This window comes from Calidris pugnax, unplaced genomic scaffold, assembly GCF_001431845.1.
Source record: "Calidris pugnax isolate Ruff unplaced genomic scaffold, ASM143184v1 scaffold32, whole genome shotgun sequence".
Taxonomy (NCBI): Eukaryota; Metazoa; Chordata; class Aves; order Charadriiformes; family Scolopacidae; genus Calidris; species Calidris pugnax.
This window is the reverse complement of record NW_015090783.1, coordinates 9,224,204-9,250,687: the sequence shown is the minus strand read 5'-3', so window position 1 is coordinate 9,250,687 and position 26,484 is coordinate 9,224,204. Positions and strand designations below refer to the sequence as shown.

Genomic DNA, 26,484 nt, shown 5'->3' with positions numbered 1-26,484 from the left:
TGTCACTAGGAATTCTGTCAGCCAAAACTGTCCCAGCTCCCAAATAGCTGTGCTACAGCCATCACTTCCTGACCTGGAAGGCACCAGGAATCAGGGCAGCTGCTAGAGAGGCAGAAGATTCTAAGGCAACTGCCGCAGGATTGACCACAGTCAAGTCCCAAACTCTCTACAACCAACAGAGCAAAACCTGTGTCAGTTGGCACGTCCACCACTGTGACTGCCACAGAAAGGATCAGCTCCCTAAAGCCTCTCTGCTGGTAACACTTCAGAAATTTGCTTGATGGGTCCTTAAGCAAAAGGAAGACAAACTTACACAATCTTCCTTCTTTCTTTCTACCACCTACAGACACGATGTCCACCAAGCTCTGCACTGGGACTGAAGAGCTGGGAGAGCCCTGCAGGTTCGCCTGACACAACCCACACATCCCTGCATCTTCCGAGGAGAAGATTCCTTGCATAATTCCTAGTTTATCTGGAAATTTAGTTGGCAGAACAGAAGAGCACATTCTGGGCTTGCTGCCATCTCCTTAGGATCTCTGTTCCGTTGTCTGGATTAGTGAAGATGAGGAAAACCTGCCTTCTGAAACACGCCTTTGCGTGCACTGCAGGTAAGCCCTAGTCAAGGCAGGTGGCTCTCCGGAGGCGGGTGGCAGCACGAGCAGGGGACAGTGACTCTGCATCTCCAGTGTTTCCTGCCGCTGCTGCTCCAGCGTGAGGAACAACCCATAGGCTACAACGCCTGGAGGTTGTTCCAGGTTTGCTGCCATCCGCGTTGTTTGAGCCAAGATCTTCTCCATCAAACACGTCTCTGCTTCCGAGGAGGCCAGCAGCTGAATTACTGTGCCAACTCTGCTCCCTTACAGCAGCTCAAGTGAAACGCTCGGGGGATAAAAGCCTCAGTCAAGCTGAAAACTGAACCAGTGCCCTCAAAGTAACCTGCAGGAGCTCCCTGGGGTATGTAGTTTGACCTGAACACCTCTTAACTTGTCAACTGGAGAGGACATGATTTTCTGGGTACCAGCCCATTTTAAGGCGGGCAGTGTTTAACCTCCCTGTTCTGAGGAGAGATCCCTGATGTGTTGGTTTTCCCTGGATGCGTAAGAGCAGATAAAATTGATTCATGACAGTTCATTAGACTTGTCTTCAAGAGGAACAGTGGGTTAGATGCTCAGAGTATTATCTGCTTGTAACTGGCTGCCTGGAGAAGACTTGTTCTGCTTTTCGTATCTGTGCACAGCAGAAAGAAGCGACCCTCGTACCAGCCCCGCGTGGTGCTGGTGTTGCAGGGGGATGTGATGGAATTCCATCCTGTGATGGAATGACACCAAATGATACCAATTCCCTTTGGTTTTCACAGGGACAGTGAACAGACTGAGAGACCTGTTCCTTCCTTAATGTGAGGAAGAGAGAAGTCATTTGTTCCGGATTTTTCCAAAGACAACAGGTGAGGGAACGCTGCTGGGTAATTAAGAAGAAAGCCTTTTTTTGGTAAATAAGTGAGGGTATGATAACAGCTGAGTCCAGTATCTCAAAAAAATCACAGTTCTGTCCCGCATCTCTCTAAATATGTCACCTCTTATTAAAGGAAATTGCTGCCTGCTCCAATTTTAGTCTGTGCACCTGCAATTTGTTGTGATTTTAGCTGACAAAAAATATTCTTATACATGCAAAAAGGTTGTTTGAGATGTTTCCTCCAAAGCAAAGCCTTAGTGCAACATTTGAATTACTTCAACTATTTAAGGAAATCGCTAAACTTACCTTTCTGATACAGAACTTGCTCAGGCTCTCGTTGTATCGCAGAACCACCACTTTATTGGGCATCGCTGCGCAGATACAAAGACTGTTCTCAACCTGTAAGGGAGGCAACAAGTGCTGTTCAGGATGGGAATACGGAGTAAATTCTAATGCTGAGTGTGTGAAACGGATCTGAGAACCCCTTACAACAAAAAGAGCTTTGCAGAGATAAGCAAGTACATTTTAAACAGGGTCGTTATTGTGAATTAGTGAAATAATGAAAAGCCTCTTCACATTCTCAAAAAAAGAATGTGAATTTGAACTGCTTCTGTGATTCCTTTTATACTTGAAAGAACTCAATAAAAAATTAGAAGGATGTTTGACAAAAAAATGTTTCATTGGAAGGGATAAGAAGGTTAGGTCTAAATTTTAACCCCTGATAGTGTTATCTCATCCATCACTTGGAAAGGAATGCTGTTCAGTTTGGTATCCAAGTCTGCAGAAGTAATTGTTAATGAGATTTTTGCTGTGGATAAATGTCCCATACTAAGACTGGGAATTAATGTAAATATCAAGAGCTATCAAGTGACGCAAACACCTAAGTAAATTTGCAATCCTGGAAATTGTTACATGACATTCAAGAACAAACAGTGGATGGAATTCACTAATTATAAATCTCAAAATTGAAGTCAGCTGCGAGGAGGCAGTTATCCTGCACCAGGCTGCAGTTCAGGCTTTACCATCATGTCATCCTGACTGCATTTATTCAGATTAGTAGTAGATCCTTCATACTGTCTCCAGCTCAGCCTCTCTTCAGCCCCTGTATTCTTCTTATTTGAACAAAAAGGTGTAAAACAAGAATATAGACCTTGGATTTGTTGCCAGTGAAATAAAGATGCTGATTTTGTTATTGTTAAACTCAGTGCAGTCTGAAGGGTGCTCTGGGGCACAAGGGAGCTGTATCCCACCTTGCCAGCAGCAAAGAGGTGACATCCTTTGACAGCCTCAAAGACATTTGGTGAGACGTCGGGCTGGGCTGGGAGGTGTGACTGGGCTAGGGATTGCTTCACTTTCTTTACATCAACAAGACACAGGGCCCTTTCTTCTCCTGGAAACAAAAATGGTTACATTTCATCAAGGGAGAACTCCCTATTCTCTACCAAAGTCTGTTCTGTTACCTAAGCAGCAGCTTATCATTACAGGCTGTTACTGTGGTAACAGTCACAAGGTACCACGTCGAATTTATTCCATATTATTCCTATTAAAAATGAAACAGAAAACTTACAAAAACCCAACCACACAATAGGCAGTAAAACTACCATTAAAACAACCATTCTCTGTTTATGTCATGTCTCTCATTAGTGTTGCCAAGGTCTAGCAGATCATAACAACAGTGGCCTCATTAGGACACTATTCCAAATTAGCCAGGAAGTTTTCTTTTACTCTTCAGAACTTCTAAAAGTACAAGGTGCTTTTGCCCCTCTGTGCCAACAGAACCAGCAATGGATTTCCAAGAAGTGCCCTAATAAATTGCATCATAGACCAAGCCCGATTCTTCTCAGAAGTCTGGCAACAACGGTAACACAGCCTTCTCCTAATTTGTGAGATTTTCTTTTTTCAATTGTTTTTTTCTCTACCACCACGAAGAAAGCATGGACAGCTTAAATCTTTACAAGGGGAAAAACACAGAGCAAACAGAACAAGACAATTTGTTTTTCATTCCCTACAAATGTCATATAGAGACTTGATAATTTGGGCTTTCGCATGAAGATACGCCCTAACGTTCAACATGCCTACATCAGTGTAGGAAGGATTATCTCTGGAAAACCACAGATGGAGAGATTAAAGCTGGTGTTAGATTCATAAGAGAATCTTAAACAAACCATAAGAGTCATCCCCATTTTGTTCCATGGATTAGTGTTTAGAGCAAGAGAGGTTAAGAGTTGTTTGCCCTAGGCCACCGTGATCACACCGTGGTCTTCAAATGGTTAATGGTGTTAAAAAGAAAGGTTCTGTAGTGGTTGGGGAGAAAATCTGCTCAATACTTTTTATATTGAGCTTAAAATGACGAGTAACCTCTAAACTGGAAACCCTCTGCTTTCCTCCCTCCCTCAGCTTTGGAAACTGAGAAAACACTTTCTCATGAAGGTTGAACTGAACCTTCATTCACAGATTCATTTACAGGAAAAGCTCAGACAATGCAGCGTTAACCACAGCGACTCATTCCTGACAACACACTGATAAAAAACCACCGTGTATTTCCTGCAGGACAAACGCTAACGCGTAGCCCCCACCTGCTATCATGAGGAGCTTCTCCAGGTCCTTGATGAGGTGAATTTGGAAGACAGCACCCATTCCTGGGATGTGCGTTAAGGAATTCTTCAGGACATTCAGGGCATAGAGACCTTCTTCTGCACCCACCAGTACGACCTACGGTGACAACAGGAGAAAAAAGAGCAATAGCACTACATGAGGAGAATAAGGAATGCTCCAAGAGCAAACTTGGATGACACTGTCTACCAGTGAAGAGGAAAAACAAAGCAACCAACAAGTCTATAATTACACATACTGCTGTTAAGGTACCGTTTCCATGAATGAAATATCTGATACTCAGAAAGGCCCAATGGAACACTGTCATTACCTGGTCACTGAAGGGCATTGTGCAGTTTATATCCAAACGGTCTTCACCCTCCAGCTTCAGCAGGGAGTTTCCGAGCAATTTCTGCAAATGACAAAACAATATTTTTTTTGTTGAGTTAATCTTTATCTCTTTCTCTATTCATATTTTAACAATGCAAGGGCATCATTTCAGACAGGCAAAAAGTTTGGCACAGATTTCTCTTACTAAGAAAGCTAGAAATTGCAGGGATACCTCCTACTAAAGAATTACTGAAACACAGTCAGGCAAACTAATCAGAATTAACCCAAACTCAGTCAGAATCTATTGCTGTCCCCATCCTTTCCCTTTCCCTCAATCTCCCGCAATGAAGCAGTGAAATTTTCCTAGGGGGAGGATTAAAAAAAAAGTCTAAATGTTGGTGGGAGCTTGTATTTTCCTCGAAGACAACAGGAATGTGAACATGAGAACAGAGATGATTTCCTAAGAGTCAGATATTCCCTAGCTCCAAAGCTAACATCGAACATGCATGCCATAAAATCAAATCTCCCTTTATCAGAAAATAGAGTTATCAGTGCAACAATGATGAAAAAGGCTATCCAAAACCCAAACAACTCCATTTAACCTCTTAATCTTATCAGGAATAAAACTTAAATCAAAAACCACACACAGCCCTCCCCACAAGAAACTGAAAAACCCCGAGTCCATAAGAATGGGAGAGGAGGGAGCTTTTTCCTTGCTTCTTTCTTTCTTTTAAGGTTTGCTCATTCCATGTGGTACGTTATGAGATTGGATTTAAACCACGTCCTAACTGCTCTTTCTTTCTTTTCTGTTTGCTTTAAACCACGTCCTAACTGCTCTTTCTTTCTCTTCTGTTTGCTGGAATTACATAGATATAATTTTGGGGTCCTTTTACTATATTCCCCAAATCTAAGGAAGGATATTGTAACATAAAGCATCAGTCTCACGATGAACTTGCTTCCCGGTGCTCACACTGTACATCAGAAGGCAGAGGTAATAACTTACCTTCAAGTTAAACCTCAGTATGTCAAATACTGAAAAACTATTTTTCAAAACTCTGCTCCCTCCCAGAATATTTTATTATTAAATGAAACTTTTATACTCACAGCATCAGCCTCAGCTTTTTCTCTGGAAACTCTCCCACCTGCCACTACTGATTCCAGTGCTGTGACCCAGCGCTGTTTGTCAGGGAAGCTGGGTGCTAACAGGTAGAGTGTTCTACCAGGCCAGCAAGTGGTGTGTGGATGAGACTCCAATTTTAGGATATATGGCACATCTGAGATGTTATATAGATAGAATAAGACTTAGATTAGTTTTTGGAATATTGTCAATGGACTTAAAATCAACACCTTTCAGCCTCATTGGAGAGAAGTTGTACTTATGATGCGTTACCATGGCAATTTATACATAGGTTTCTCCTTTACAGGTCCTGCACAGGCTACCTCCTTACAGCTACGTATTGGCTGGATGTATGCAAGCCATACAAACAATGCTGTCTCTACTAAATAAATATAATTTCTTGCCTTTTATTCAAAAGAGAAAGAAAACACCATTGTGGAAAAAAAAAAGTACAAAACCAGCCACTTGACTAAGGTTTTCCCTGTACTGTTCAAGAAAAATCTGTAAAAATTGGTTATGGAAACCTTTGTTTTTAACAAGCTGTAGCCTTTAATGTTAAAGTCAAGACATACATCATCTTTTCATCAGTTCTATGCAATACATACAAATCAAAACATAACATTTTTTCATAAGAGACTGTACACAGCCCACAGCACTTCTAAGTTAATGACTTTCTGGTTAGAGCACAATGGTGGCATGAATTATGACACTTCACACTTGATAGAGAGCATTGAGAGAAGAAATCTCAATAAACCGAGTGCTTTAAAGTATGTTACAAGACTCTTAAAATTTACTTCCATTTGGCTTGATGATTATATTATTCACAGTTCAACTACCACGACAGAAGCAACCGCCCACGTGTAACTAAACCTGGATGACTGACCTATTCACCGCACTCAACTAGAGGTAACCTCCAAATCACAGGGTTACAGAAGGAAAGTTAAAGGCAGAAAATTTGGCTCAGCTAAACAGAATGCCAAGTGATGGCGAGGCAGATGAAATCCATCTGACCTCAGCTACGTAAGATTCTCACCTGTCTTTGCTGTATTGGTAAGTTCAGAAGCTCCTACAGCTCCGTGAACAGTGACATCGCCGTCGGGAAGGCAGAGCTCAAATTCCTCCAGAGGCCTCTGTCCGGCTGCAGGGGGAAGGGGGGGATGGATGAAGAAAGAATAAACAAGTAAGTAGCAAGAAAAGAATTGTGAGAGCAAAGTGAAGATCTAAGGATTAAAAAAAAATGTTCTTCCTAGAAATGCCAGGTTACCTTCTCTTGCTTCTGCATCATAAATGAGCACTTTCGTTCCTTCTAGGACAATGTACTTCCTGTCCCAGCCCTGTTGCCCACGTTTATTATTCCTGAAGAAAAAAAAGCACAAAGCCATGTTGGATTCTGAATAAAAAATATTCTGATTAAAAGAAGAACACAATTCTTAGAACGACAAATTTCAGTGCTAAGAAGTAATTGTAATGGCCACGTATCATAGAATGGTTCAAGTTGGAAGGGACCTTAAAGCCCATCCAGTCCCACCCCCCTGCCCTGGGCAGGGACACCTCCCACCACACCAGGTTTCTCAATGCCTGTCCCACCTGGCCTTGAACCAGGGATGGGGCAGCCACAGCTTCTCTGGGCAACCTGGGCCAGGCTCTCACTACCTTCAGGGTGGGCCAGGCTCTCACCACCTTCAGGGTAAAGACTTTCTCCCTAGTATCTCATCTAAATCTCCCCTCCTCCAGTTTAAAACTGTTCCCCCTTGTCCTGTGGCTCCCTTCCCTGATCTAGAGTCCCTCCCCAGCTTTCCTGGAGCCCCTTTTGGGACTGGAAGGGGCTCTAATGTCTCCCTGAAGCCTTCTCTTCTCCAGGCTGAACCCCCCAACTCTCTCAGCCTGTCCTCCCAGCAGAGGGGCTCCAGCCCTCCCAGCATCTCCATGGCCTCTGCCAGACTCACTCCAACAGCTCCATGTCCGTGTCCCAATGATCACATTGTAAGAGCCAGGATAATATAAGGAACTGGTCCAACTGTTTCAGCACCTGATATGGCACCAAGATTCGTGTTTATACCTTGGCACTTTCATCCATCCCTCAAGACGCAGACTGCTGCTCGGCTCCTTCAGCTGCAGACCGGGAGAATTCATTTTATCCCGGCAGAACGCTTCGGAGAAGTGCGTGGCATATTCTGTTGGCAGTCCACAAGTAGCTGGCAAGCAAGTTGAGCATTTTGGGTGACACATCACCTGGCATTCTGACAAGAGGACAGAGAAAAACTTCTGTTACATGACAAAACCCCCCCGTGACACAGCTGCTTCAACTTCTAAGCACAGAGCCTGGCTTTTCCAAGAATCTCCTTCTACTCTAAACCGTCAGATGTTTTCTCATGTAGAATGTTTGCACCAACTAGTTTCAAAGTCTTCATACTTCCTCCTTTCTTCAGCTTTCACTGAAAATCTGTTCTAGATGGCTGATGCTTTTTCATTCTGCCGTCCAGCCACGCTTTGTTTGCTCACACACTCTGCTCTTACCCAGACATTTCGATGCCTGTCGTCCGAAGTGCACCGTATCCAGACACACCGCACATTTTGTTGCTCTCATATTCAGCCCCACATTAAAACGATGTGGGATATTATGATGCATTCGCTCTTTCAGGCGTCGGCTGTACTCTGGAAGTGACAAAATTTATTATCAGGATGAAAACTGTGATAGGGATGAAAATTATAGTAGGTTTTGGCATTCGAGGCCAAGGTAATACAAAGTGCCTCCATATCTCTATCAAAGCCCTGCTGAACATAGACACTATTTCCCTTCACAATCTGCAAATCTGATGCTACTTCACCACCTCGGTAATTACCTTCTACAGATGCACAGAATGTGCCGCTGAGAACAGACTGTAGAACTGAAATGGCCAATGTTTAGTGTCACAAGATGATGTCAATCAAACCATCTACATTCCAAGCCTGCACTCGGCTCCAGTTCTTACAACGTGTGAAACTAATCTCTCCATTTTGCTTATAGTTAACAAACCCTTCAACACCTACAGTGCTGTCAGCAATACACCACAGGCCTTCCTCGTACAGCCTTTGTGCTCCCCATTGCTGCCAGCGTAGCTTAAAGCACACCTAAAATCCCTGCTGGTGGATCCACAATGGACAGTTTATCCTTCAAGGCATGGTCTTCTCCGAGGACACCTTCTCATGCCAATGTCACCCATCCTTACAGCAGCCTCTGCCTCCCCAGCAGCTACATGCGATGGCTGAACCAGTTTGACACCTTCTCATGCCAATGTCACCCATCCTTGCAGCACCCTCTGCCTCCCCAGCAGCTACATGTGATGGCTGGGCTCTGGCTTTTTCCAGCTAAAAGGCTGGAGGTTTTAGTTCAGAGTCTCTGGATTCAACACTCACTCTGCAATACTGGGTAACTAAGAATAAACAAGCAGACCCCTCAATCCTTTTATTTTTTCTGATGTTTCTCTCCCCTCCATTCTCAAGGATATGGAAGGGTATCCCCTTTTTCTAGTTAACAGCATATTAATGTCATCTTTGACCTGGTATCTTCTTTTTATGCCTGACTGAAGTTTTTTCCCTTTACCAAAAGTCTTGATAGAATCTTTCTGTTCAGCAAAAGAAATCAGAAACAGCCATAAATCCTTTTGATCAATGCAGAGCGTAATAGAGAAAAAAAATACTCCCTTGAAAAAAGCATGTTTTTAAAACAATTCATGCTTATAATGACTTTATTGCTTAAGTTTTCAGAAATAAATTATAGAATACAAATAGAGACTTTTAAATCAAAACTTATCATCTGATATTCCTATAAGGAAAAAAAAATTGGTTTTGACATTAAAAAAAAAAAAAAGAGACAGCATTGAAATAGCAGACCCAAAAACAGTAACAGAAAAGTTCACCAAGAACCTACCCTCTGGGGTGGAAGATTCCTTCCTGCGACTGGAGGGAGGCGCGAGCAAACTGATGGGCGTGGGCTGGTGCTCTGGGGAGCGGACTATGGCAGACATGATGATCTGCTGCCTGGCTGTGGCCGGAGTAGATGGATGAGGGTGGTCTGATATTTTCCGATGAGCAGCTACAGACGAGATAAATGCCACTCGTTAACAAAACCAACACCAAACACTAGCTCAGAGCAGTGGTTCTGCGTAACCGCTCAGTGGTGACAACCCGCAGAAGAAAGCGTAGCCTTACTGCATCTTCACAGCAGCAGGTAAGAATTAAACAACGTATGTTATTGCTACAGTGGCACACAACTAAAGGCCCGTTTTCAGACTGAAAACGTGCGTCTCCTTCCAGGTTTCACCTTTTCTGGTAACCCCTACCTTCTTCACGAGCAGATCTGAGTTCAATGCGTGTTTTCTGTAGAGCTTCCTCCAGCTCAGCAGAACGAGCCTTCTCCTTCTCCAGTGCCACTTTCAGCTCATTGTATTGCAGGGGAACCTGTGTGGGTAAAGAAGGGTCCTCTTTCCGCCGACTAAACAGGCCCTAGCAACAGAAACACACAGACAACTCCTAACTCCTAGTAAGAGATGGCTTAAACTAGGCAAAGTGAAACTAGCTAGTGGCAGCCCGGCCAGAGGGCCTGATGGCAATTCTGATATGCATAAGGATGGATTGTTAGTGCACGTCGGCACTGGAGAGAAAATGTTGAGATATGGATTGATTTAAAGAGGGACGTACGTTACCTGTTAGTACCCACACCTTGAGTTTCCGAAAGCATCTAAACAGAGGATCTCAAAATATGTGGTTAAAATTAAATTACTTAATTCAAAATGACAGAACGGCTTATGACAAAGGTGTGACACAAGTCACATCTCCTGACTAATCAATCCTATGCTGTAGCTACAAAACAACCACTCTAGATACACAGTATATTCATACACACAAACATACTTACCGTGAAAAAAACAAAAAGCATGGTTAAAATTCTGTATTCCTACAGCCTCCCTGAGGTGTAGCTACTGGGTTGTAACCTAAGTATCACAAGAATAACAAAATACTGGCAAAGCCACTGAGAACACATTCTGCCTGTTAAAGTTTGTGTTCAGCGACTCAGATCGCTCTTAAATGAGGACACATTTGTGTTACACAAAGAAAAATAAAACAGAGTATTGTGAATACACAGCACATAATTCATCACAAAACCATCACTGAATTCCATGCCTCTCAAAACTCATTCACCCACCTTTTTCTTTTTCGCTGGTTGGTCCATCTTTGCCTGCAGGAAATCAATGAGTTTGGTTTGCTGAGAAATAGTGCCCTCCATTTTCACTTTTTCATGGGAATAGAGAACCTGTGAACCACATACACGTAAAACAAATTTCATCTTAACAGACTAAACAAAGAGATAACTCAATAGCAGCACAGAGCTCCAAAATAGTATAGGGGAAGTGTCTCACAGAAATGGTAGATCACATCCCAAAGGATGGGGAGCTCAGATTCCTGCTTGACGTTTCCTCACCCTCACCTGAATGTTTTCCAGCTGATATTCCAGGTCACTTCTTTCAGTCTTCAGAAGATCTGCTCGATCTAGAGCCTCTTGCAGACCTTGAGTTAGGCGGAAGATGTGATTCTTTTGCAGATCCATTTGCTGCTGCAGCTTTGCCTGCTGTTAAGAGGAAAACAAAGGCCTATGTTTCACTTTTGTTGTTTGCTTGTTTTTAAATAAAAGCTATTAAATGTTATCATTCCTTGTAAAATAACCATAATTGCAGAACTTCAAAGTAAAAACAACTCTTTAATAGCTGGATCCCAAAGGATGGGGAGCTCAGATTCCTGCTCAACGTTTCCTCACCTGAATGTTTTCCAGCTGATATTCCAGGTCACTTCTTTCAGTCTTCAGAAGATCTGCTCGATCTAGAGCCTCTTGCAGACCTTGAGTTAGGCGGAAGATGTGATTCTTTTGCAGATCCATTTGCTGCTGCAGCTTTGCCTGCTGTTAAGAGGAAAACAAAGGCCTATGTTTCACTTTTGTTGTTTGCTTGTTTTTAAATAAAAGCTATTAAATGTTATCATTCCTTGTAAAATAACCATAATTGCAGAACTTCAAAGTAAAAAGAATTCTTTAATAGCTGGAAAATTACAATACTCTAAAAGTTTTCCTTCCCTTCAGAACACATAATGACTAAACCAGCATTTCTAGGCAGTGTCTTTATATTCATTTGTAGCATTTCTTTCAACTCCATGTTCAAGTTATTTGTTTTTTTAAGCATTTAAAAATCTTGCAATTGTTAATAAGACTGCACATACATGAAGAATTTCTTGATGCCATTTTCTCAAGCTCTGGTGGTATAATCATCAGAAGCCATCTCAGTACTTTGTAATAATAAGAATTTTTTTTTTTCCTATAAACCTGTATAAACTCTTTGCTCTATAGTCATGTAAGATAAGTAAAATGATGTCCAACTGTTTACATTTTTGTCTCCAACTAACAACAGAAAAGGGCACATGACAAACTGTGCCTAATTCTTTCAGGTTTTATACTTTCTTGATGAGAAAGTCCCTGAGTACGAAAACCATCAATGCTCATATGTTATGAAACAAGAGCCAGGAATCTTTCACTATGATGCACACTAGAATTCTCAACTTGGCGTAACTTGTCAGTACCCCAAGTACCCCAAAAAAGTTCTAATTGCCCTGTCTAATTATCTGTAACCACCCTTCCTTTGGAATCCTCCTCTGCAACCCCCTCCCCCACTGCCCAGCTCCCTTCCTTTGGAATCCTCCTCTGCAACCCCTTCCTCCACTGCCTGGCTGCCTGCATTCAGTGTCCCACTCATCTGGTGCAGGTGTGCAGTCTTGGGTCAGCTGGGAACCAAGCCCAATTATGAAAAAAGAGCTGTGAGAAGCCTCACCTGTGGCCTCCAGCCACACACCTGCAGCACAGCGGCTCCAGAGCTGGTTTTAAGCTACAGCCCTTGCACTTGGTCTGGTCAGAGCCACGTTGTAAGAACACTGTGCCTGGGCACTGGCCTTGTCTTGCAGACCTGACCCAGGATGTGCCTCATCACTCTGGGTTTCTGTAATGGTCACCGGGCCACTGGCTGAACCTGCTCACCTTCACTGAACCTGCTCACCTTCACTGAACCTGCTCACCTTCACTGAACCTGCTCACCTTCACTGAACCTGCTCACCTTCACTGAACCTGCTCACCTTCACTGAACCTGCTCACCTTCACTGAACCTGCTCACCTTCACTGAACCTGCTCACCTTCACCAAACCTGCTCTGCTCTTGGTCAGGACTGTGCCCACCGGCTGCAAGGTCCCTGTCCTTGCCTGATTTGCTGTCACCCTTGGCTCCCAGCTCACCTTCCCTTGAGGAGCAGTTCACTTTTACTGCTCCCTGCCACGGCCACGCACTTTGCAAAGTTTCATGTAAAAACAAACTCTCCAACTTTATTAATGTCCTCAGTTATAAAGAAAAAGGATGGACATGTAACACTGCTAATCACACCACTTCCTCCTTTCAAGATATGGAACCTTCTTCAGAAGCTATAACATGAATTTCCAAAAAGTTACCTCCTCCAGAAGCCTCTGCTTGAGCTCCCTTTCTGTCTCGAGCTTCTGTTGTAAACTGCGTGCATTCATCTCCAACATGGCATGCTTCTTCTCCAGGTCATTGAGCTGGGCAGGTGGGATAGATGGTCAGAATTAATATGGAACACTAATAAATGCAGCATTTCATAATCTTAAAATCCAACTTCACCAAGCACACACTACAGAAAAATGATACAATTATCCTTTACTTACTATAAGGCGGAAAACCAAGCAAGCAGCATTTCGGTATGCCATGGCTCAAGTGCAGATAGCAAGTTAGTGAAGGACTTTACTGTACGCTCCAGGCACCATAGGCTGCTTTCTGTTTTAGTCTTTTTCAAAAGGAAATCCAAGGTCTTTGGCTTGAAGATAAAATTCTGTTCTATGACCTCCAGTCTTTTCAATTTGCTCTAACATCTTGCAAAAGCTGCTCAAGACCGTATTTCTACAAGTAATATCTCTAGAAAAGCATCTCGTCTAATTATGAAAGTCTGGGGTTGAAAGTTACTTACCTTATCAGAAAGGCTCTCGGCTTTGAGTTTTTGTTCCTTTAGTGCTTGCTGGAGGGCTAGAATCTCTGCCTTGTGTTCTTTGACAGCCAGCTCTACCACCTGCCGAGACTCAGTAATACGCTGATCTGCTCTCACTCTGTATTAAAATGGAAAATAATGTTACCTAACTCCTTTCTGGGCTTGACCTCCTCCTGGCACGCAACGGCATCAATAACTCTTTCAGGGGTTTGCCTCGAATTCAAGATGTTACTTTATAAAGCCAGACTGTTTGCTGCAACACTTTTATATTATATAACCCTGTTCCTGCCCCTGCTAGAACTGCAGCCTGGCAACTTCAAGACCCCACAGGAACAGTTGGGAGCAAAGACTATTTTTCCATAGAATAAAATAGAAGATAATAAATCGAGACGTTTTATAAATTACAATGATAAATACCACTCCCCATGAATCGCTCACTTGCAAAGAAACAAAAGGAACAATATCACTGGTGAACGACTATTAACTAATAAACCATTTTTAGAACTACCTCAAGAATTTATATTTAGTTCCAACTCCCATATCCTATTCTAAATATAATTTTTGTACTAGCTTCTATAGAGAATTTTCATAAAAGTTAATAAAAGGAGGAGGAGGGGGGAGAGACCTGCTCTGTTTCTCAGTATCCAGCATCCTCTGCAGCTCTCTAACTCGACATTCAAACTGGGACTTCTCATCCCCTAGAACACTTCTCCATGCTTCCCACTGACGCTCCTTCTCCAAGAGTTCATCGTTCAGGGCCTCCAAGTCCATTACTTGCTCTTCCAGCATTGTACATGTTGTCTTCAAGGCCTCCATAGTCTAAAAATAAATCCTTCTATCAATTCTCACATCCCACATCGAGCGTGCACTTTAAGCTTCAGCCTTCCCATTTAAATTGCAGCACATGAGAATTGGCAGCAAACATAAGCTGGTAAATCACAACCCATTTATTGCCAGGCTGCCATACATTCACTCGTGACTGCCGTTAATGGCAGGTCGATCTCATTACAAAAATTTTGAAACTTCCAGGGTCACGAAATTAAAATGAATAATTCTAAGTTACAGTATCTTCAGAGTGCAAAATTTTTAAATCAAATTGCATAAAATACAATGGGAAATACCAAAAATTTCCATTCACTTAACTGCTTTGAGAAAGAAAGCTTAAATGATAAATGGTTTAAACCACTGCCCCTGGAAGCGTATTCATTCCGTATAGGTTTCCAGATTTAAAAGAATGTTTTGCCTTTCAGATAAATGGTTTAAACCACTGCCCCTGGAAGCATATTCATTCCATATAGGTTTCCAGATTTAAAAGAATAATTAGCCAGCTATCACAAAGAGACTGTGATCCAGACTTGAAAAGCCTTACTTGCTTCTGACTGGTAAGCTGCATTTCTCTCTCTGTGATCTCCCGACGGAGATGGTCAACCTCACTTCGCAACTGGACAACCTCATCGTTGGCCCCCGAGGCCTCATCGAGTTGTTTGGACAGGAAGAAATTCTGATTGTTCAGTTCTGCGTTGTCTTCAGTGAGCTGGTTCAGCTGCTCCTCCAAATCCGTAATCACCTAAAAAGAAAAATGAATTAAGTTACATGTCAGCGAGTATAGGTTTTTGAAAAAGTGTTCTCCTCTCAGAACCATTTATTGCCAAGCAATACGTGGCTTTTTTTTTTTTTCTTTTTCAAATTTAAACAAAAGCAATCTTGTAATGGTAGATTTTATGCACGGGAGTGCACTTCGATTAGGAATAGAGTTTTGTTTCTTACAGAAACTAGCTTGATTTTTTTTTATTTGGTTTGGAGTATAAATATGCTGCAATGCAATTTATTATTTGAGAGAGAACTGTCACACCTAAAGCACTGGGAGTCAGGAGTTCTGGTTGCATCCTCAGATCTACTGCTGACTTACAGTGTGCCTTTACCAAAGCACTTTTCCTTTTTTTGCCTCAATTTTCCCGTAAGTGAAATGAGGCTGATACCTCTCAGAGAGGCTCTCGGAGCGAGATGTTGAAGTAAACTGAACAAGAGATGCAATGCAGGCAGTACAATGTGATGGATCTGCCTAGCAGTTGTTTATATTACTATATGTAACACTGTATGTAACCAGGGAAAGCAGAATAATTTTAAGAAATATATTCTATCAAAGTAACAGCATTATAGATGGCAGCACGGGATACATGAAGAAAGAAAAAAGTGCAGCACAGACTCACAGAAAATCAGGGAAAAGCAAAAACTCCACAAGGACAATACCCTGGCCTTTAATGAAGTCAAAGTGTCCATTTGTTTAATCAGAATAGCATTATATTCTATGCTTTAAACCACATTCCCCTTCAATTTAAAGAAATATATGAACAATGGTGGGCTATTTTCACAGTCCCATTTGTATTTTATGAATGAAAGGCCACGAACACTGGATGGATGAAAACCTGTACCTCCTCCTAACTCCAAAACAGTGTCATCTCAAGAGAAGAGAAAGAAACCTCAGTATAATCTTAAAATCAACTTAATAAAAAGAATTTCAGAAAACTGGAAAGTTCTATACAATTCATATTCAACTCTTACAAACATGTTCTAGAGGCATTTTTGCCTAGATGTCAAAGTAAAAAGAATAAGATATTTTATTAAATGGGGAAAATTAAAATCCCAGAGCACAGTTGGCCACATTCAAATTTAAACGTTCCAATTTTCTACACCAGCCAAGGACTTAAATATCTAAAGCAGAAGAGCAGAGAGCATACATCTCTTCTCAGCTCTCTGGAAAGATGACAACCATTTCTTTTTGAAGAATCTGTAACGCATATATTGGCAGCCTTTTACCGTGCCTCTCCTAGATCTAAATTAACAGTATTCAATTTTTAAGCTGTCAGCAGAAAAAGTCAAACCGACCTTACTCCCTGCTGGGTGAAGGGGAGTTCCTGCTGCCCATATGTTTAGGGTCAAATCAAAATGATTCATACTCTAAACCACAATATTTCTAATGAAAATCTGATTGCGTGATTGTTTCTTGAGCGCTCTCACCGCCCTATTCAAAGTGCATTTTATTCTGTACTGTAAGTGTCAAGTTTTGAAAGAACACAGACTATATCCTACAGATGTGTTAGTGTCTCTTTTGCTGTAGGGATAAGAACTTAGAAATGCATTTATCCAAACAAAAAGGAACAAAAGAACATTTGTTTTTACAGTGTTGTACCTACCATTCTTACAAGTAACATCTGAGGTTTCTACTAACTGCCAGATAAAATAATCTCTCTTTATCCTCTACTTGGTTTTATTTCTATGTTTAACCACACCACATACCTAGGCAGTTTTAAGATATCTTTTATACATCCATGGTTCCTTACACATGTATTTTATGTATTAATACAAGTACTTTCTATAAAAATTATGAAACTAGGGTTGAAATACAAGAAAGCAGAGATGGGGAAAACACAAAATTGCCAGGGTGACACGCACAGTTAATACATCAAACTACTTAATTCATTTTTTTAAACTGGCTCTGTTTCAAGTTGACTTTATCCTCTAAGGACTGGAAGTTAAGCTCCCATTTGCCTTTATGCGGTGTTCTGAGATTTTGACTTCTTTCCCTGAATATAACTAAAATTAAACCAGACCGTTTTAAATTTCACTGTTACACTTTATCTAGTAGGATGTTTCTGGAAAACATCAGACAAAGCAGTTACGAAAGATGGGTTCCAGAAGAAGTGACATGATCTCCTTCCTTGAATATTTTCCAAATGTTATATTTATTGACAATTCCAAAACAGCTTGTCTTAAATCCCACATATATTATAATCTATATAATACAATCTATATAAATTGATAGATTTTATTTTTTTCAAAGACAGAAAATTTGTTCTCTGTAAAATTTTCCTTTTTTCATGAGGAAAGGGAAAATTTGTTGATGACTAATTTTTAAAATTTTTCTGCAGCTATGTATAACCCAACAGGGTTCATAAGCTCATAGAGTTCATAAGTATTATAAAACCTAAACAGTAATGGGTAATATTGACACAGGAAAACGGGACATGGTGCGAGATGCCTGTCCTGGGAACCAAGAAGAAAGAAAACACAGATCAAAAAAAGACACTTGATAGGAAATGTTGTCTTAGGCACATATACATCCATCCATCCATCCTATGCTGGAATCCTGTATCTGAAAAGAGTTAATAGCTTTAGGTATTTTTCTTTTCAGTTAAGGAAATCCCCAGGCAAAAAAAACCAAAAAGCAAATAAGCTAACCAACCAACTCTGTGCTATTCTGGAGTTAAATATGTAAGTACATTAAAGGAAAGTCTGTAAGAAAACACTATTATATGCTTTAGAAACCCATCATATAATTGCAAAAATTTGTAAGAAGTTTATAAAACAACAAAACACTTGAAAGCTTGGAAAAGCAATTCTAGGCTGCCTTATCTGTGCCACTGTAGCATCGGTCACTGAGCAACTGTTTTCTCTTCAATCTATGCACATCTTCATCACAACTAATCCACAAAACAGAGATATAATCTAACCACACCACGCTAATCTTGGCAGATAGTTCACTACATGCCACATCTAAGTGCACAACTTATCTTTATCCTGATACAGAAGACTGTATCTCATTTTTAAATATCACAGAGCAACCCAAGCATAACAGTTCTCCAGCAGAAGTGACCATGTTCAGTACAATTCCCTCCCCATTGCAGAGTTTCAGAAAAGCAAAGTGTTTCCCTGTTGTGAGATTGCGCAGATTCACAGCTATTATACCTGGCCCTACAAACTTCTCCAGGCATGGAGCACAAATTAAATATCATGGCAACAAGTACTTCAGGGCCACAATGATTAGGTTTGCATATGAGACACAACGTACAAAATTTAATCCATATGTCCCACCTATCAAAACCACAGGCAAAATAATGAGGGAAAGGAGAAAGGAAGCCATTTTAGAACACTCCCAACTGCAGTTCGCAAACTTCTCCGTAACCTTCATGAAGACATCTCAGTTCTCAGATGCCACCAACAAACATGCAGGAAAATGCAAGGACACAGGAAGGTTAACAGTTTCAGGATGCTATCAGCAGCATGTTATTTGGAGTTTAATGCAATTTTTAATGAGCCTTCATTCAGAATTTCCAGTTTTACTCTACCCATTGCCACTCCTCCCCACCCCCAGCAATCTTTACTAGAAAGCTATCTGTCAGTGGGAAAGAGGAAAAAAGGAAAAGCTATCTCTCAGCCCCAAATTATTGTGAGGAGGAAACAAGAGAAGGCATCAGTCACTTCATCTTAACCTATTCACATTTGGATCCGAGAGCCAAAGCTCTTCTAGCTTCCTACCAACCATTGCAACGGAGCAGAACACCAAGGACACAGCTGCAGATAGACACCAGTCCTATAACTCTACCTCTTTGATTCATATATAACAATGAACTCCTCACTTTCCTCCCCTTTCCACACTCAGACAACATCTGTGATTGAAACATACCTGACATGGAGATCTTGGTCTCCCAAAAACCCATCATGGCTGAGCTTGAGGGACACTGCTCTCACTAGCAGCTGCAGAGCAGCAGGACACTGCACACTCTGCATTCCTCTTGTCCCACAGCACCCCATTATTAAAACACCCAGTCTCCTCTTCTCCTCCATCCTAGTTCCCAGAAGACGAGCTCCCTCTCCCAACCATGAGCATCATCCAGAGATGGGGATGAGGTCGTTGTCCACGGTGAAGGTCCCATCAGTCTCTTTCACAGCAGCACCTCAGCAACACCCTAAAAGCCTCTGACTTTTTCTCAGGCTACAAAACCCACAAAGCTCCACTGTTGCCTTTAACTACCATCTGCCACCACATTTTCTGTGAAATGAGTACCAGGGATAACCCCTCCCACCCAATTTATTTCCCTCACCCCAGATTTAACAAAGCCACATCAAAGTTTTTGCCTGGGTATTCGCCTTGTCACAGTGGGCAAGTTCCCTTTATGCTGAAACATAATTTAGCATGGAAGTACATGACATCTTTAGACATAATTTTGGAAGTTCTCATGAACACAGATTATTCTTGTGCGCCAACTCGTCGAGCCAATGTGGAGCAGATTCTTAAGACCAAAGTCAGCAGGACTTCATGCATGACTACAATTACACACACCCTTAACGGGCTTGCAGTTTTAATGCCTCAACATCCAACCTCACAGACAAGTGCAGAATCAAGGTGGTTAATGCTTAAGACAAGACCACGAGGTGATGACAAAAGAGCCTCAAGGAAGGGAGCTCAACCTTGTTTTACTGGAGAAACCTTGAATAAATGGAAAAGCGATATCCAATTAGTACTAAGAAATGCCACTCTCTTTGCCAGAGAAAAAAGCAACAGCCTGTACCTGAAAAAAACCATGGAAGATTCAGATGGTGGTTCCCTGGAACAACAATGGTATTTTTCCAAGCTGAGTGTAAATACTTTATAGAATTGTTTTTCTTCTAAATATTTAGAGTCTTTACTGCCCGTTTACTGAATGTTTTATTTTTGAAACAATTCTAATAATATTTAGATAACTTAGTTGCATTTTTAACTCCAAATGTGTTGATGATCCAACAACAAGCCATAATTAAGAAGCAGATGGAAAACAACTGACAAATACATAAAAGACATTTTCTTAAATAGGAAAATTTATTTCTAGAACTTTTTCTGATTGCCTAGAAAACATTTCTAACATTCAAATAGATCATATTTTTGACAGAATAATTCTTTAAATGTCAGGAACTAGTCCTCCCCCCTCAACAGATTTGCTGGATGAGCTATCACTGTGAGAAGATTATGAGAAAATATTGCTCTTCACGTGTGCCCCTATGCATCTGTGTGTGTGGACAGCAGGTACTATAATTTTAAAATTTCATTGTAATTATGTATCCTATTATTTCTTGCACAATTGAGAGACAGAGAAAGCAAAAGCTACCATTGTCATTCTGACTCCCCATGGTAAAAAACAAGAGATGTCACAAGGTGAAACAATGCAGAGCTATCAGAGCAATTCAATATAAATTCACAAACAAGGTAGAAATTACAATCAACAATACCACAGAATCATAGAATGGCTCAGGTTGGAAGGGACCTTAAAGACCATCGAGTTCCAATCTCCCTGCCCTGGGCAGGGACACCTCCCACCACACCAGGTTGCTCAAAGCTCTGTCTAACCTGGCCTTGAACCCCTCCAGGGATGGGGCAGCCACAGCTTCTCTGGGCAACCTGTTCCAGTGTCTCATCACCCTCACAGCAAAGAATTTCTTTCTAGTATCTAATCTAAATCTCCCATCTTTCAATTTAAAACCATTACTCCTTGTCCTACTACTACATTGCCTGATAAAGAGTCCCTCCCTCTCTTTCCTGTAGCCCCCTTTAGATACTGGAAGGCTGTTATAAGGTCTTCCTGGAGCTTTCTCTTCTCTGGGCTGAACCCCCCCAACTCTCTCAGCCTGCCCTCACAGGAGACGTGCTCCAGCCCTCGAATCATTTTTGTGGCCTCCGCTGGACCCATTCCAACAGGTCTGTGTCCTTCTTAGTAAGGGTCTCTGCAAATGCACCCCAAAACTCAGCAAATTTAAAACGAACAAGTAGGAGAACCTAAAGAACGTCTACTTGGCTCAGCAAAAGAAAGACCAAGAGTGCGCTGAGGATGCCAGGAGAGCAGACACATGTAGACACAGGTCTTAGGTGTAATGTAAGCCTTCTCTATAAGCAAAAGCTGCTACCTTTGAGAAGCTAGAGAAACAGAAGAAATAGCAAAGGAAGTAGACTAAGTATTTTTATTTATCTTTTGAACACTACAAAAGTACTGAAGTAATTCAATCTTTCCATTTTTTTCCCCTGTCTAATCTTATTTTCATAATTCTTACGGTGTTTCGGGCTTCTCAATAAGATTAAATAAAAAATAATTCCATACCAAATTTTGCTGCATAGTTTAAGGAGTTTGTTTCAGAAAACTTGCTAAAAGAATAAACCCACTCATTATCATGCTGCATAAGTAGCAGCATATTACAACTATTTCCTTAAATGTTATCTTACTTTTAAAAGAGTATAAACTCTAATCACCTTCAAGTAGAAGAACATGGTCACCAAAACCCAAAGCCTGCATCATAGTGGGCATAATCAGGTAAAATTGAGGTTAATTATGAGGCACCATAATTAACGTTCCCTGATCCCTCACTCTCAATAGAAGATCATCCTATATTTTCTCTCCGTGCTCCGCAGTAAACAGGATGGACAGCTAGAACTACTCATAACACAGAACATGATAGTTTCTATCCATGGTCAATTAAATTATACATGCATTCTCCCGGGCTGGAAAGAGAATGTATTATTCATTTAGGAACTATTTAATTAATTTCTTATTGATGAGGATGTCTGATCCCACTTATCCCAGTGAAGGGCCTTACAATACACAACACTTCTAGAAATCCTTTTATGCAGAACCTTTGAAGCTCTCAGCATTCTTGAAATGTTATGGGTCACTCTTCACTGCTGGAGATTGCCCACCACACTTACAGAGCCCAAGTGCTACTAGATAATGAGTTACAACCTATGAAGGGCAATCTACCATGCAAGGAAAAGAAACCACAGATTTTCCACAACTGGTTTTTGCCTGCATGGAGATCACACAAGCATTTTCATAGAAAGCTGTGGTTCTGCACAAATGGCAAGAGAGAACAAAAGAAGGTAGCTATGGATGTGAGATACATGATAGCACATATGGAGTGAGAGGATCAGTCTAAGAAAAGAAGGGAACAATAAGTAAAGTTTCCCGTGCAGGATGTCATTTCAATAGAGGTGACCACACTTTGGTAAGATCTACTTCCTCATCTCCTCATATCAGTATATTCTATGCACAAAACAGAAGAATCGCCTCGCTTAGCGCTAAAGAGGAACTGAGGAAAACAGAGTAACTCCCATCCTGAAAAGATAATTTTGAAAGATGAAAACTTGTACATTAGATACTTAGTCCTACAGAATTAAAAATGGAGTTTGAGGAAATCATTGGAAGTATGACAAGACAAAGAATAAGATAAAGATACCAGCAATTAAGCCCTGCTTACAGGGTGGCATAAGGAGAAAAAGCTTAGGAAGATGGGCAATCAGTGCTGATCCAGAGGACTGTGGTCCTTTTGTAATTCATGTCACTGGAAGGCAGATGCTCTCCATCAAGCATCATAAATGTGAAGATAGTGTTAATCTGCAAGAATCTCTGTTGATAGATCCTTGGACATCTGTCCTGGTCTGACAAAATGAATCTAAAACCATGTCAAAAGATCTCAAGCAAAAGAAGGTGCAAATGAAGATCCTAGAGTCCCCTCTGCTCTTTGAGCAGATGACTATATGTCAATGTGTTATTTGGAACCTCTTCAAACAGTGTTAAAATCCCCCTTAAAACCCAAAGTAGCATGAAGGCTCTTCCACTCTGGCCTAGATCTACAATACAGCTCAGGATTTGGACAGGTAGATCTTTTCTTCTTGTGAGCAGAAAAGATCTCCATTTACAGTCTTTTTTTGCAGCTGCTACACCATTCTTATTAGCTGCACTGCAATGAGATATTTTAATTTCCTTTCTTCTCCAAAAAGAAGAATAGGGTCAATTTCATGATCAGACTAAAACCTCAAAATTGAGGTTCACCTGAAGCCTAAAAGAATCAAATCCAATCCATCTAGCTCCTACTAACACCTCGAAGCCAGAAGTCCCCATTAGGAACTAGTGTCATCAAGGATTAAATAAGTAAATTGTTTGTTTCCTTATGCTTAATTTCAAAATAATTCAATGATCTGTATTTAATACTCACTGTGCAGCTATTACGAAGGGCTTCAAATTTACGCTGGATTTCATCTCTATGTGCCTAAAGGAGGTAAGAAGTTAATCATCAATTTTTCATACATTAGAATTCGAATCCAACAGCTGTTGCTAAACAAACTGCAGAACAGTCTACCAGCAAGCAAAGTGTGGAAGGCAGATGCTGCAGGCTATGAAAGCACCCTGTAGTGGCAAAGAACTGATTAGCAAACGTCACATTCTACTGAATCAAAATAGGCTATCAATTCTGAACTGCTTCAGAAAAATGTACAAACTCAAGAACTGAATTATGTAAAGGGCTCCATCTGAAATGGCCACCAGAAGACGTGTCAATTCCATGTTAAGTTTGTACATTCTTGACATTTAAATTTGAGTTGGTTTTACTTCCATATCCAGATTGGTATTTCGTATAATATAAATACTGCATACAATTTAACGCTTGCAAAGAAAAACTATAACGAAGTATTATGCAAGCTATCCCAAAGAGCTCTGCCAATCTACCTGCATCCAACCAGAAAGTACCATTTAATCCTGAGCCTCTCTGAAAAGCAGTGATGAAACAACATAATCAATTCTTTGGAAGACAGCACCCAAAGTATAGCAAAGTGCAAACGCTTATTTTAAAGAACGCGGTATTGCATGCACCATTTTACCTCCTAATTTACAAGCAAAGCATGACAAAGCAAAAGTTCTTGTTTCAGCCTCATGGCCTCTCAAAATTCATCAAACTGATTTAAGAAGGGTCTAATGTCATATGCTCTCTGAAAACTGAACAAATGACAGGGTAGTGCACTAGCACATCCAGCCACCTTTCTTCATTCAGAATATTTTCCTTAGAGCCAAGAGACTAAACAGGAAAAACTGTTCAGCAGAAGTCAAAGATGAGAGCTAAAAAGCTATCTTACCACAACAGGCAATGTGAAAAATTTTAAAAGTATATTAAAAAAATCCATAAGAGGAATAGTCCCAAGCCCACCAAACAGGACTATCTTACAACAGCTGGCCCAAAAGCACTACCATTTTGCTGAATTAACTGAAGCAATAACTGAGTGAACACGGGTGGTAAACATTCCTCTGTTTCAGTGGTGGTGCAGGGGACAGATGCCCAGCACATCGCCAGCCCGTTGGCATTAGTCCTTATGCAAAGCTTTCAGCTGGGAGGGCACCACCTTGGTTTTGAGCAACAAAGGAAACCAATGCCATGTTCTATTCAGTTATTCTTAAGCCTTGATGTTGTTGCTGTAGTTTCCCAGCACGTACCAGCTTTATCCCAACTCTGAGTGAAGGGTTCTCCCATTCATCCACCCAAAGCACCAACATAACACAAAGCCCCTGTCTCGGCTGAGCCCCCCATGCCTTCTGAAAACTCGTGACGGTAGAAACATTCACAACAGTCCTTTGATCAAATGCCACTGGAGCGAGAGAATGCACATTTTCAACACTTCAAAAATCACTGGATTTGAAGGTCATTAAAGGCTGTTGCTCATGGGGGTTTGCTGGCATCCAAAGTAGCAGGTCCACTCGCTCCCCCTCAGACCCAGGGGAATCTTTTATGAAGGATATCTTTCTTAGAATCAAGCAGTTTGAAAGCATCTTTTGGTACTCAAGAGACAGCAACCAGCAGCATATAATTTAGAATTCCTTTTACTGGGAGTGGGGGATAAAAAACGGGCAGGGGTTGAACTTTTTTTCCTTTATATCATTCACACACCTCACCAGAGACTGCAAGACACACATGACAATTTTTAATGAAATAAGCATTGGAATAAAATTAGGGTGCTAAAAACACTATTTTCCTAGGAATTTCAGGGATTTTTCCCCCTTTATATCATTCACACACCTCACCAGAGACTGCAAGACACACATGACAATTTTTAATGAAATAAGCATTGGAATAAAATTAGGGTGCTAAAAACACTATTTTCCTAGGAATTTCAGGGTTTTTCCCCCCAAAAGCAGGATAACTGATAGAAAAAATCATCAAAACGTTTATGATCATGAATTACTTTCAAATCCATGAGATAATATTTAAATAAGTAAACCACACAGTACAACCCCTAACAATAACAATTTCATATGCAACTTTCACCTCAGCACAAAAGTAATAAAGCTCTTAACAATCAATAGTCCAGGCAGCAATGAACCACTACTAGGACTCACTCACGTAGTTAAAGATAATAAGGCAGAGAAAATTTGACATTTTAGCCATTTCTTCCCCTATGAACACATGGCAAAATTCATGTCCTGTTCTGAAAATTAAAAATTAAGTAGTATAAATTCATTTTAACCTCATTACGAAACATGCACCTCCATAATTCTAATCTGCATATATAGTTCATAGAGCTATATTTTAGGGCTCACCGTGAGAGCTTGAATCTCCTCCTCTGCCTCAGCTGTAGTCTCCTCTAGTTCGGTCTTGGCTTCGCGGAGCTGGTTCTCCAGGGCCGTCCGTGCTGCCTGCAGCCCAGTGATCTGAGACTCCCGCTCCTGCAGCGTCAGCTGCAGTTCTGTCAACTGCCTTTTGAGTTCCAGCTTTTGCTCTTCATGCTCCAGACTAACCTGAAGAAAGAAAGTAGCATCCAGATGTAAGTTACTCTCAAAGAAAATATAGGCAATCTAATCTCGTTCAGACCTCACTTTAGGATGCCATTGACATGTTTATCCCCAAAATCAAGTCTTAACAGATTACACTTAAGTCACTGAAAAGTCAAGGATGGAGCTTTGTCAAGCACCTAAACACTACTGGTTTGCTTTAAAAAAGGTTAAAAGCAACCTGGCATTTTGAAACAACAAGGGCACAAGAATAGTTCCAGCTGTGACTCCAATATCACATACAGTTGAAGTAGTTTGTGATTAACTTTCTCCACTGAAATTGAGAATCTTTAAAAATCTTTATTTGGGAACCTTTAGGCACAAACATCAACACTAATCTTTAGGTGTATGTAAACATTACATGTATTTCGCAGTTGATTTTGATATTTCATTTTCCCTTCAGATTCTTTTTAAAGAAAGGAACCAGATCATCTGGCTCTGGGTTTATTTGAACGGCTTCTGCTGAAGATTTTCTTGAGGCACACTCAGGGATAAACATGTCATTTCCAGAAACGGATAAGAAATGAACAAG

The 26,484-nt window shown here is 41.0% G+C and overlaps 1 protein-coding gene across 10 annotated transcripts in view; it reads right to left on the bottom strand.

Moving 5' to 3' along the window:
• CIT (citron rho-interacting serine/threonine kinase) overlaps positions 1 to 26,484 on the bottom strand; it is a 77,921-nt gene that overhangs the window by 8,270 nt on the left and 43,167 nt on the right. For 7 of the 10 annotated variants that reach the window (XM_014963393.1, XM_014963327.1, XM_014963342.1 and 4 more), the window contains 19 exons: positions 25,722 to 25,919; positions 23,353 to 23,406; positions 14,927 to 15,124; positions 14,183 to 14,376; positions 13,540 to 13,675; positions 13,010 to 13,114; positions 11,286 to 11,426; positions 10,677 to 10,784; positions 9,814 to 9,976; positions 9,402 to 9,566; positions 8,009 to 8,146; positions 7,551 to 7,731; positions 6,756 to 6,847; positions 6,525 to 6,629; positions 5,479 to 5,648; positions 4,376 to 4,456; positions 4,029 to 4,164; positions 2,703 to 2,842; positions 1,759 to 1,851 (listed from right to left, as the gene is read on the bottom strand). In XM_014963393.1, coding sequence (XP_014818879.1) covers positions 1,759 to 1,851; positions 2,703 to 2,842; positions 4,029 to 4,164; positions 4,376 to 4,456; positions 5,479 to 5,648; positions 6,525 to 6,629; positions 6,756 to 6,847; positions 7,551 to 7,731; positions 8,009 to 8,146; positions 9,402 to 9,566; positions 9,814 to 9,976; positions 10,677 to 10,784; positions 11,286 to 11,426; positions 13,010 to 13,114; positions 13,540 to 13,675; positions 14,183 to 14,376; positions 14,927 to 15,124; positions 23,353 to 23,406; positions 25,722 to 25,919 — 2,598 coding nt within the window. The remainder of the gene's footprint in view (positions 1 to 1,758; positions 1,852 to 2,702; positions 2,843 to 4,028; positions 4,165 to 4,375; positions 4,457 to 5,478; positions 5,649 to 6,524; positions 6,630 to 6,755; positions 6,848 to 7,550; positions 7,732 to 8,008; positions 8,147 to 9,401; positions 9,567 to 9,813; positions 9,977 to 10,676; positions 10,785 to 11,285; positions 11,427 to 13,009; positions 13,115 to 13,539; positions 13,676 to 14,182; positions 14,377 to 14,926; positions 15,125 to 23,352; positions 23,407 to 25,721; positions 25,920 to 26,484) is intronic. The other 3 variants (XM_014963372.1, XM_014963387.1, XM_014963380.1) reach the window with 2 other exon arrangements.